We start from the raw sequence: 12,909 nt of genomic DNA, 5'->3' as shown, positions 1-12,909 counted from the left end.
CCTGCTGGCTGCTGCGTCCCAGGGCTGGTTCCTGCTAGTTGGCTGAGGATGCGGCTCTCAGCAGAACCTCGGGGTCCAGGCTTCCCCTGGCCTGTATACACGTTTTTGTGTAAGAAATGGGAATTCTTTCCTCAAGGCCCTTTACTTCCATTTTTGAGAAAACTGTCCTCATTAACTTACCTTGTTAGAATAAGATGTTTTCTTGACATATGCCTGAACAATTGTCGTCACAAATACGAAAATGCAGTGAGTGCTCCTACGGGAATAGCACCCCTAGGGTTGTGTAGTGCAGTTCAGTCTAACCTGACCCCAATGCCAACCAACCCCTTCACTGACCAGCACCTCAGGATTATTTCTTTATGACTACATTTAAAGTAATATCAGAACATATGCCATTTTTAAGTTTTTAAGATCAAATTGAATATTACTGGTTTTCATGCTTTTAGGCTGTACTCTTGGTAGGGTGGGATTTATGGGTTCTTTGAGGACCATTGACTTCCAGGAAGGATTTTACATTTACATTCGGCAGGCAGCAATTCAATATACATATATGTTATGTGCACTGTTCTGTTAAAGATCAAGCAGCCATTTAAAGAACAAACAAAATAGACTCTCAATTCACTGGGGTGCATTTTCTAGCCAAATCCTGTGGAGTAGAAGCTGAATTTGAAGAGAAAAAACTGTTCAGAAAGGTCGAATCCAGTTTTCCTTCCTCACACAGACCCTGTACCTATTTCTTGGGTGATGGCCCTCTTGTGAAATACTCACTGATAATAGCTACCACTTAGTGGATTCCTGGCCCAGCACTCAGCTGAGCACTTTAACTGCATTACTGCATTTAATCCACTCAACCACCTTTTAAGATCAATACTGTTAGCTCACTTTACAGATGAGAAAACTGAGGCTTCAGAGGGTGAGGTAATTTTGCCCAAAGTAAATAGCCAGGGGTCAGAGTTCTAATCCACTGCCTCAGGATCCACAGTAGAGCCATAGAGTCACCTTCTCTCAGACACGTCTTTCAGTCTCCTTGGATGCTCAATAAAATGACAAATAGGACGGTGTGGTAAACCTTTTGAGCTGCTTGCAAGCCATGAAATACTTTATCTCTAAGTTGTAAGGCTTAGCTTAGCACCAGAAGACATACCATTGAAGCCCAAACCGTAGGTGGTTTTTTTCTGTGGGATTAAGTGTGTCATTCAGCATCCTGAACATCATGTTTCTCAGAGCAAGTTTCTCTGGTACCATTTTTTGAAAAGGAACTCAGCCAAAATAATCTCTTAAGTGAAGGCCAAGTAGTATTAACAAAATGTTCAAATTCCAATTTTAAAACTCAGGAAAATACTTCAGAGCTAAAACAATCCACACTCTTCTACCCAAATAACTGAACAAAATTTCCCCTACAAAGCCAAAGTTAGGTATTTTCATTTATTTAAATCCCTGACTCACCTCACCTGTCGTTATTGCTTCATTCTTTGTGATACTCCCCCTAGAGGCCTAGAAGAATTTGCTTCCTTAACTAGTGTTCTGGGAGGACGCGTTGGAGGTACAGCATTGATTTTTTGTCTGATTTGATGGCATCTGGTCTCTTTTTAACTGTGAAGGTGACATCATGGGAAAATGTGAAATCTGTTTAAAAATAACCACTACCCCACTGATGAAACAAAAAGCCAAAGGACCTACTGGTTTTACGACAATGAGCATTAAGGAAAACCCCTGAAACTAAAGCCCAGGGACTTAATGGCCTGACATGACTGACATGACCGATCCTGCCCACCTCGGGGAAAATGCCCCAGAAACATGAAGACTTTAGTCAGGATGCGATCGAATTTCCTTAGTCCTTCTGAGAGAGAGAGAGAGAGAGAGAGAGAGAGAGAGAGAGAGAGAGAAACCTCTGTTCCCTTTCAAAAAAATCGAATCAACAAAAAATAAAGCCAGGAAATCAAATATCATGAGTTCAGGTATTTATCTCATGAATTACTTAAAGTCTTTTAAGTTTTCTATCTCACGTATATTTCTTATTACATATAAACAAGGTAATAAATCCCAAAGAAGATCCTTGGAAGGTTTAGGTACAATAGGGTGAGAAACCATTCCCTGTTATTTTAGAACAGTTTGATCTAAATGAGCACATCTCAAAATGTTTCCTAAATGTCTAATGGAAATACCAATATAATAGCTCTTCCGACTGTAGCGGTGAGGGTGGCCCAGGGGAGAGTTGGGGTAGGGGAGGAGGCAAGAGGGGAGTGTAAAACAAATTGGAAGCCTACTTTTAACCTTCACCATATGTAGAGAAATTGCTCTCACTTAGAAAAAAAAAAAAGTTACCACCACTGCAAAAATTCATTTGCTGTATAGTTCCTCATCTGATTCAGCATTCTGGTTGCCTAGATACAGATGCAAACAAAAGTGCCTCCCTGACTGCAGAGAAACAGCCGGATGAACCTGATGGCCCCCTTCCTGGCTCAGCCAGTGACCAAGAAAAGCAAGCAAGTACTTTTAGACATTCCTATAAAAATAGAATATTTTGTTCAGCTTTAAAGCTTAGTGTCGTTCAGAGAGTTCTGAGTCCTGCAGGGGTTGCTTTTCTTTTCATTACCTACATTTCCTGTTTGTTCTGCTTGGACAAAGTGACTGATGATAGCACAAGCTGGAAATTTAAAGGGTTCAAATTTTTGAATAAATTCATTTTAATATATAAGGCTAAAAGTTGACAATTTCATAAGTTATTTTTTATGAAGATTCAAAAGAACAATGATGAATTCAAGGCATAGACTTTAGCTCTAACCTGAGAAAGAGAATAGCTAAATAGAATGTCTCTTTTATTGGTACTTGCTGTATCTTCTCCATTAATGAAAGAGGAAATTCAAAGTAGTGTCTTTAGACTTTGTAATTCTTGTATGCCTGACCAGCAAATGCAGGCTCTCACGATGCAAAGAGCACTGGAAAGCTAGCGTAATATCAAGAATTGATTTTTTGAGTCTATTGGTTGTACTACATACTAGCTGTGTGACTTTCAGCTATTACTTCACCTCTATTTCCTCCTCTGTGAAACAGGCTAATTAGACTTAGCATACAAAGATGTGTAGTATGAATGAGCTTCTACAGTAAAGGAAGTAGCAGGTAGGAAAGATTCAGTCATAGCTAAGATTATCATCATCTACATGATCTTGAGCAAATCCATTACTTCTCTGATTCCCAGATTCCTCACCTACAAAAATAATCATCTTAAATTCTTTCTGTAATAAAGAAAGATTTCAGCTACTTAAGGTAACTAGTGTTATCCATAGGTAAAGGTAGTGATTCCTACCTACAGAACTGCTGGAAGAATGAAATCACATCATATATGTGAAAGCATTTTATAGGCCATTAAGCCATAAAGGACCATAACATTTTAAAGTATTGTATGAAACAGGTGAAGACTGACACATGCAAAAAGCCCCATAATAACCACCAATAATTACATTCTAGCTTGTAGGAATAGTGATAAAACAGAGCTGACTTCTATATTCAACAACAAAGATACAAAAACTCAAAAACTGTCTTACATAAAAAATTGCATAGAAGAAGAAATAAATATGCAACAATGTTAATGGCTTTTGCTCTCGGTAGCAGAAATATGAGATTTTTTTCTGTATCTTTGACTTTTCTATATTTTTCTAGATTTTCCTCTATCACCAGGTTTAACATTTGTTGCTTTAAAAGTATGTGAATGGTAGGTGTGTTTTTAAGAGGAAACTATTAATGGTCTTCCAAATAAAACTTAAAAAGTAATAAAATTAAAATAAAACATATACATCCAAGAGTTTCACACCAGAAGGAGAAAAGAAGACAATAACCCAGTAATTTAGTGTCTTTGGATACAATATTCACATACTCTTTCATTCCACAGACACTTACAAAGGGCTACTAGATGCCAAATTTAGTAAGGCCAGGGACCAGCTGGTCACTAAGGAGATACACAAACAGACCTCACAGGCCAGGGGTAGTGGTGGAAAGGTGAGAAGGAAAGAGCTGGTGTTCATAGGTGAGCAGCAACAGGACGCAGCACTAGTCCAGCTGGAACCTGGAGTCAAAACACAAATCAGAGCAGAAGACCAGTCATGTGCTCTAGGGAGTTAGGATGATTTCCCTAACATGACACCTGGGTGCCCAGTGAGTCTGTGTCCATTCTCAAGGGGAAGACCTGGCTTCAGAGCATCAGACCTATTGCAAACTCCACTCGGCAACAGGGTGAAAGGGTCTAAAGCACTGTCGTGGTGGTTCACTGGCTTCATCCTCGGTGGCTTTGAGCCGGTCTTAGCTGCCCACCCCTAAGTGGGCTACGTCAGAGGCCTAACCACTGTCAGGTATTCTTATTAGCTTTCTTGACGATGGACTTACCTTTTTTTTTTTTTCTTAAGTTTTACTGAAGAAGAGAGGTTTTCAACTAAATTTCCTAGGCCTTAAATTAAGAAGTGGTAGTTCCTTAGGCATTTGCAAAAGGAATGATTTCTGCATGCATACTCTGCTCACCATTATAGTATACGATAACATAAATCAAGAAAAATATCCAAGTAATGTACTTGGTTTAAGTTAAAACTGAGGTGGAATACCACTCATATTCTCCCTATTGTACCTGTTCAGTGAAAGACTATTAAGTGAGGATAAATCTGTGTCCTGTTCTTATAAAAATAAAAGAACATTAGGGTTTAAAACAGTTTCTGCATATGCAAAACAGTGAGGCCATTTGGTATCCTCTTTCCTCCCAGAAATGCTGTGAAACTGTGAACTTTCATGCACATAGAACTTTATGATAAGACCATTTTAATGAATTAGTTAAGCATTTATATGGCCAGCTGGATAATAGTAGTAAATTATGTACATAACTGTGCTCTGTACTTTCATTTCCTATTGAATATAGTCATCTGACATCCAAGTTTCTTAGAAAACAAAATTACCTGGTTAGAATTATTTTTTAGTTTTACTTTGTTTTTGAAAATTAGCTGATGCCTCTCAGAAATCAGGATTCAGGAATAATCTACCCTGTAAGGACTTCTTTAGTAACTCAGACAATAACCATTGGATTTTTTCATTAAAAAATTGTCTAAGATGGATAAAGAAGATGTGGTACATATATACAATGGAATACTATTCAGCCATAAGAAAGAAACAAATCCTACCATTTGCAACAATATGGATGGAGCTAGAGGGTATTATGCTCAGTGAAATAAGTCAGGCAGAGAAAGACAAATACCAAATGATTTCCCTCATTGTATAGTATAACAACGAAGCAAAACTGAAGGAACAAAATAGCAGCAGACTCACAGACTCCAAGAAGGGACTAGTGGTTACCAAAGGGGAGGGGTGGGGGAGGGTGAGTGGAGAGGGAAGGAGAAGGGGATTGTGGGATATCATGATTGGTACACATGGTGTGGGGGGGGTTACGGGGAAGACAGTGTAGCTCAGAGAAGACAAATAGGGACTCTGTGGCATCTTACTACACTGATGGACAGTGACTGCAATGGGGTATGGGGGCAGACTCCATAATGGTGAATGTAATAATCACATTGTTTTTTTTGTGAAACCTTCATAAGAGTGTATATCAATGATATCTTAATAAAAAGAGAAAAGAAAAAAAATTGTTTAAGAATAATCTATGGCTTTGACTTTTCCAGAAAGTTTTCCTGTGATACCAAATTTATGAAATGCAGTTCCCTGGTATCTTTCCAGAACTTGATTTTGGTTTTCCTTTGTAGTAATACAAATAGGGCACATGCAAGATAAAAGTAACTGGGTTGATGGTCTATGATCTATAGGATTGATTCTATTTAAAATTATAACATTTATATAAGGATGAGATGGATAAGATTTCCCTGTAAAGTAGCTAATGATACATTTTAAACCCATGACCTTTGTTTTAGGTAAGATTATCTTCAGCCGACATGACAACCAAGAATTCTACAGATCTAGTCGAATATGTTGACAAGTAAGTCTGTAAATCACAACTAGTTTTAACTGCATACTCTATTTAATGATATAGTTAGAGATTAAAGTGTCCAAATGAGATCTCTGAGTTCATCTAAACTAGTTGTCTGCTTTCAGAAGAGACCTCATTAAACCGTCTCAGAAAGACAAACCTCTCTATGCTATTCCTTTCTGAATGACAGCGCAAACCAATTTTACTGCCTCCTTTAAAAAAAAAAAACTTCTATAGATTCTTATAGATTTATGAATAAAAGAATACATAGGCAATGAGTGGCATATGACAAGATCTGATATAGTTAACTATGACTTTCAGAATAAATAAATCTGCTAACATTTCATGATACTCAGGAAAATTTGAAATAAGTTATTCATCAGAAAATTTTGTTTCTGCTGTTTCCAGTGCCACTCCTGGGGCTCATCCAGCGAAGGTCTACAGAACAGGGACAACTCTGGGGACTTGGAAATATAACATAATACAGATACATGGCCCGTTGATGCAGTGTTCAAAAGGTCCTAGAATTCCATTTGTAAAGGCAGGATCGCAGAAGCAATTCATATTAATTTGAGTTGTTCTCTCTCCTGTATGTCCAAGGAGGATTTTGGTCTCACGCACTCATTAATGTTTTCAGGGCACTTGGGATTTAGTATCAGGCTTTCCGCCGTTTCTGTCTGACCTCTCCAGTCGGTCCTAGAGTATCTCTTGGCTTTGGTTCTTTCCCTTGCTAAATGGAGAGGCTGGATTAGAAGCTCTCTAGGACCCACTGCAGCTTTAAACTAATTCTGATCCTAAAATATACCTCATGACCACAGAAGAAAAGTGACCAAACTAAATGAGTCAATGTTAAGAAAAAAAATCTAAATATTGAGTTTTCTTTTTTTGAATTACCTTTAACAATGAAGATGATAAAATTTTTAAATGCACTGATATTTATCACTGTGTTCACAATTTAAAATTCCCTGTTCCAGAGTTAACTGAATTTAACATTGCCAAGAGTTCAACCATAGTGTTTCTTTTCATGCTGCCAATAACTTGTGTTTATTTATGTGATGAGGCTGTAATTTAGAGAAAATGGAGCCAAACAAGGGGAAAGGATTTTTTTAATGTTTAAAATTACAACATTTGAATAGATGACACTTTTATGAGTTAAAGACAATGATTTGGTATGCACAAAAGTAAGTACAAATGGATATAATAGATAATTTTGCCACCCAAGGAGAAGAGGGAGATTTGTCCATGCCTGACTCTCCACATGACAAATGGAAAGTAGAGGTCATTCTTCTGATTTGTCGAATTCCAATATGAAGCCAAGGGGATTTCATTAGCCCAGGCTGGTGACTTTCATCTCAGGAGATGAAAGAACAAATTCCTGAAAAATGGCAACAGACTTAAAAAGAAATCCAAGGAAATTTTTAACATTTCTTGGATTCCAGAGAAACTTGGATTCCAGAAAACAACAATCCAAAACATAAGCGTGATGAAGATAATCTGGCCCTAACATTCATTTCTAGCTTGATCTACTACACATCCTTCTCTTCCTGTGTAAGCCATACATCCAGAACTTTCTATGCACCCCTTAGGATGGTTAGTTTTCTTTTGGTCTCTTCCCTCGAATCTTGCAGAGCATGCTGCAAACTCCCTGAAGGCAGGGACTCTGTAGCCTCATGCTTTTTGATGCCCTTACCTTGGCCTATCACAGTTATTGAATACTGATTCCTGAGGAACTGTATCTGACAGACTTAATGGAGAGTATTGGTAGAACAACCGTATCTAGGGCTCTGCTTAGAGTAGTAGTAGGCTTCTGGGTAGCTCATTAACCGGAAAAGCAGAATGACATTCAAGCATTTCAATCACAGTGCACATATTTTGAATTAACATGTTGAGTCCAATAAAAAAATATAACCCAAAATTTTAAATAACTTCATTTTTCAAGTCATAGTACTCACCGAGCAGCAACAAATATATTGAAAGTAGAAGTCATTATTGACTCATTCAACTGCCTAAACATATATATTATATATTCTCAGAGGTTCTGCCTTATAAATCTATATGGGTATATATTTATGGGTAATACTAAAATACTAAATATAACTAAATATAACTAATAATACTAAAAATAACTAATAATACTAAAATAATAACAACTGAAAAAAGTAAAAATCTAGCAACAGAAGAGGTAATACATATCGTATGAAAAAGGGTTGGCTAGAGATATGCACATTAAAAAGAGAGGCAGACTGAGTGTTCACAGGCCCTTCTCAGCCTCAGGCAGTTGGAAGGCCACCCACACAGTATGAGTACTTGTTGTTAGGTCATATTAATAATCCATGGGACAGGGGGAGGCGGAATGCTTGCAATCATTTATAGGACAATTATGGTAATATTATATTAATGGCAGAAAATAAATCCGATTTGCACATGTGTTCATCGATTCACAATAAATAGACATCCAGAGATTTCATGAAGTGCATGTGATGCTCATGTAAGCCTCACTGAGCAGAAAGGCACAAAGCTCTTTTTCTTCTGCTGCTGGGAGGAGCACTGCATGGAGGCCAAGCACCTCAGGCTACTCTTGAATTTGCCTCAAGTCAGCTTTGTGGGCTTGAGAAAGGCAGCATCTTTTCTTCTCTGGACAATCTGCCTCCTCTCTAAAATAGGGTGAGGTTTGAAGGGATAGGTGATGAGCAGCCAGAGTCCCAAGGGCTGTCTGCATCCAAGATAAGGTCCAGATTTCACTGCCAGGATGCAGATTAAAAAGCAGCCTCTTTCTCCTTCTGAACTCTGCCCCCAATTTTTCATAAATATTCTTTTATGTAATGAAGTGGCTAAGGTTTAACACACATTATTCCCAGGATGGGATTTAATTTTGAACAAATTATGCCTATAAATCTTTTTATTTTTCTTCAGTTGACCCTCTTTAAAAGAAAGAGTTTCTCACCACTGAATCAAATAGTTCTAAGGTATCTTCCATCCCTAAGATTATTTGGTCTTCAAAAACTGGTTGTTACTGCTTATTCACTTAACAAATATTTATTGTGCATCTACTACATGCCAGGCACTATGGAGCTTCTGTTCTAGCAGGAGGAAGAGACAGGCGATTTTAGATAGCCTGATGAAGGCAGGCTTCATTGAGAAGCTGGCAGCTGAGCAAAAACAAGGAGATGAAGGAATTGGCCTTGTGGACATATGGGGACAGAGCAAAGTTTCTAAAGCAGGAAAATTCCTGTGGTGTTGCAGAAACAGCAAGAGAGTGAAGATGGCTGGACTAAACAGGAGGGAAGTGTAAGCCTGAAGTGTTCTGCTATCTGAGCTAGGGAAATGAAATCATACTGAGGAAGTGTCTGGGCTGGGCGATAGCCAATACATCTCTCTGGAATTCTCTCAGGAGTACATTTTGGGAAGATAGAGTCTGGCTGACAGTCAAACAATGGTATTTAAAATTTGGATACATAAGGCTTTCAGTATGTCAAATGAACAAAATAATAAATGGTTAATGATTTCTCTTTGTGAGTAGAATATGGCATTCAGGGTCTAGAACATATTCATTTTCAAGGTTTTTTCCTAGTGCTAAGGCAGACAGTTACTATACTGTGATTCACTGCCTCTGTTGCTACATGAAGATGACGTATTTCACATGACAGTCCATGAGAAAAGGGAGAATAAACACTGTTGGTTGAGCTATGGGGTGTCATGTTAGGTTAGAGATCTTCTGAGTTGTATTTTACAATATCACACCCGTCTTTGAGGGCAATTAGCTCCCAGGTGGGAAAGCTCAAAATAATCTGTGTAGCTTATGAAGAAAGGGAAACTTGGGACACTCTTGGTTGTTGGCAAGTTTTTATTACTTGGTGGACTCTCTCCCCCCCGTGCATAGTGCCCTGGACCCACTGCCTTTACTCACTGTTGGAACTCCCAGCTCTTACTCTGTGTTAACCTTCTCATTTGATCCTCCCAATAACCCCAAGAGGTGGACAGTGTCATTATTTTAAAGATGAAGACACCGGGATTCACAGGAGTCAAATATTTGCCCAAGGAACACAGTGCTGTCACAGAACCAAGATTCTAACCCAGAAATCTATGTCTATGATTCACCAAAGCCTATCAGAACCACTCTTCTATCCCTGCCAGCTATCCTCTTCACACACACACACACACACACACACACACACACACACACACACACACACACACACACACACACAGGCACCCTGGGACCTCATCACCTCCAGCCCTCCCTGGAGCAGGGAAGATGTGAGGCCACCACAGATTTCTGCTTCCTCCACAGGTGCGCCTTTGTGGGTTGTAGGCATTTTGGACTCACAGCATCTTAGCTGTACCTGGGCACCCCTGCCATCAGACACAGTGCTGTGCTTTATTCTTCCCTCTAGCATTTTCTCACTGCCCCTGGCCTGTGGTGGACAAGGCTGGCTGTGGGCAGACACAGCTACAGGGACCAGGCATTAGCCACGCTGGAGCTGCCCCATCAGGCATGTCCCTCCTGCCCCGGGAGGCTCTCTGGATTCTCACCACACCTACAAGCTCCTGCTCAAGTGGCAGAACTGTGCTGAGGTCGGGCGGAGCCCCTTCTCAGTTCCGAAAGACGCCCATCTCAAAGACGGAGAGAGCAGTGAGCCAAACCGGGGCACCTGGGGTGAAAAGCATAGGATGTGGGGAGTAAGTTATGTATTTTATATATATATATATATATATATATATATATATATATATGTATATGTATATATACACATATACATATATATATATAAAAGCAGAGGAATAAAATAAACATATCTTATCTCTCTGAGAAAAATAAATATGACAGTAGGAGCTACTAGTTGGTCTAAACAAAGCTGCTGTGATACAAGGAAGAGTCAAAGAGCCAGGTTAAGTTGTTTCCAGCTGAGTTCCTAATAATCTACAAGCCTCAATTTCCAACTAAATCGAGAAAAACTTTCTTACGTCAGGGGCAGTCATGGGGATGAAGTGAAATAATGTTATGAAAGTGATATGATGACTTCAAGTGTTAACACAGAAATAAGCAGTGTACTAGCAAATTCCCTACATTTCTCCTGAGCCAGGAACTGCCCTCAAATAATCTAGCCCTTGTATTAGTTCCCTACGGCTGCCATAACACGGCACCACAACCTGAGTGGCTTCAAGCAGCCGATGTTCATTGTCTCACAATACCGGAGATCCCAAGTCTGAAATCAAGGGGCTGGAGGGCCTGGTTCCTTCCGGGGGCTTGGAGGGAGTCTTTCTCACTCTCCTCTCCCAGCTTCAGGAGGCAGCCAGCAGGCCCTGTGCTCCCTGGCTTCCAGATGCACCACCCCAGTCTCTGCCTCTGTCATCACAGCTAATCTTTGTGTCTCTGTCTTCACAAGGCCATCTTCATATAAGGACATCAGTCATACCAGATCAGGGGCCCACCTCACCCTAGTATGGCCTCATCTTAACTAATTACATCTGTAATGACCTACTTCCAAGTAAGTGCACATTCTGAGGTACTAGCGGTTAGACATCAACGTATCTTTTTATGGGGACACAATTCAGCCCATAGCACCATCTAATAACTACTAATAATTATAATAAGAACATGAATATGACTCTTGGAGACATACAAAGCACTTCAGCAACATTATGTAAATTAATATCCTTCAGCCAGCTGGGTAGGGCAGGAGTCGTGATCTCCACAGGAAAGACAAGGAGCTCTCTTTGCACAACCGAAGAGAGGGTAAAGGTACTAAGTGGCCAAGGCAGAACTTGAACCCTGGTCTTTGACTTCAACTACACTGTTCTTTCTCCTGGAGACTCATGTAACACACACAACCAAAATAGCAAGGTAATATGGGAGTGTCTCAAAAGCATTACAAAAAGCTGTAAGAACTCCAAATATTATCAAAACAATTTGCTGCTGCAGTTTACATGGTTTACCTGACATCCACCATGCCCTCATTCACAAAAGACTCTGGAATTTGCCAACCTGATTGCCTCCACAAGAAAGCCCATCACAGCAGATGCATCACTAATTCTGGAATTTGACTGAGAATTTTACTGAACGTGAGTAGTTTGCCTCGTGTAGTCTGTAACTTTTCACTGGACAAGATCCACAACCAGTCTTTCTCCAGCCTTTAGTTGGCCATGTCCCTGCTTGGGGTCCTCTCCTTTCCAGGCTCCTCCACACAGACCCTGTGCAGGCCCAACCCCAGTGACCTTGGTCCGCTTCTTCTGGACTGTGCCCACCGAAACCTGGGTTGCCTCCCTCACCTGCCTAGAACATCCAGCCCTATGTAAAAGTCAGCAGTGGAGACTTCTGTAGCCACCAAAATCCATCTGCCAGGGTGCTTAGAAACAAGCAATGAAGAAACTATAGAAAATATATTTTCAATTACATCACTCTGCACACAAACTCACAGATTATTTCTGTGAGGCACCAAATGTTCTAAAAAATTTCACTTATACACACACACACACACACACATATTTTGCAGGCTCTAGCACTGAGAATATAACTAGTCATAAATTAAAATCTTCTCCAGTTACACTCTTTCATGTTCCAGAGAAGGGTTTAAATTTTCAAAATGTTGAGTTGTATTACTGGTTGCCAAAATGATTATCAGAATCTCCTAAGTAAATTTAGTGCTCTACTCACAAGAACAGAACAGGCAGAGAAGTGAGAGGTTCTATGTACCAACGCATCTGCCAGTGACGAACAGCACAGCTGGTGCAAGTCACACCGAATTGCAGAGAAACAGAACTCAGTTTGTGGAAAATCTGTTCAGATGCTGTTGTCAGCTACATAAGCGATGATTTATGTAAAACCCAAATACCTCTCTGAAAAGGCCCCCTAGGAATTCTTCCTCCTGTGGTTAGTAACTCCATCTGGACTAGTCTGGAATATTCAGTTATTTCTTCCCTTTCATAGTTAAATTTATATATAAGTCCCATTG

General features: G+C 39.7%; 1 protein-coding gene across 1 annotated transcript in view; it reads left to right on the top strand.

The window, feature by feature from the left end:
- Positions 1-12,909, top strand: part of FAM81B (family with sequence similarity 81 member B) — a 54,411-nt gene that overhangs the window by 12,024 nt on the left and 29,478 nt on the right. Inside the window, exons 2-3 of the mRNA XM_057497504.1 lie at positions 2,290-2,486; positions 5,901-5,965. Coding sequence (XP_057353487.1) covers positions 2,290-2,486; positions 5,901-5,965 — 262 coding nt within the window. The remainder of the gene's footprint in view (positions 1-2,289; positions 2,487-5,900; positions 5,966-12,909) is intronic.

Source organism: Manis pentadactyla, chromosome 2 (genome assembly GCF_030020395.1).
Source record: "Manis pentadactyla isolate mManPen7 chromosome 2, mManPen7.hap1, whole genome shotgun sequence".
NCBI lineage: Eukaryota > Metazoa > Chordata > Mammalia > Pholidota > Manidae > Manis > Manis pentadactyla.
This window is presented reverse-complemented; position numbering and strand designations above follow the sequence as displayed.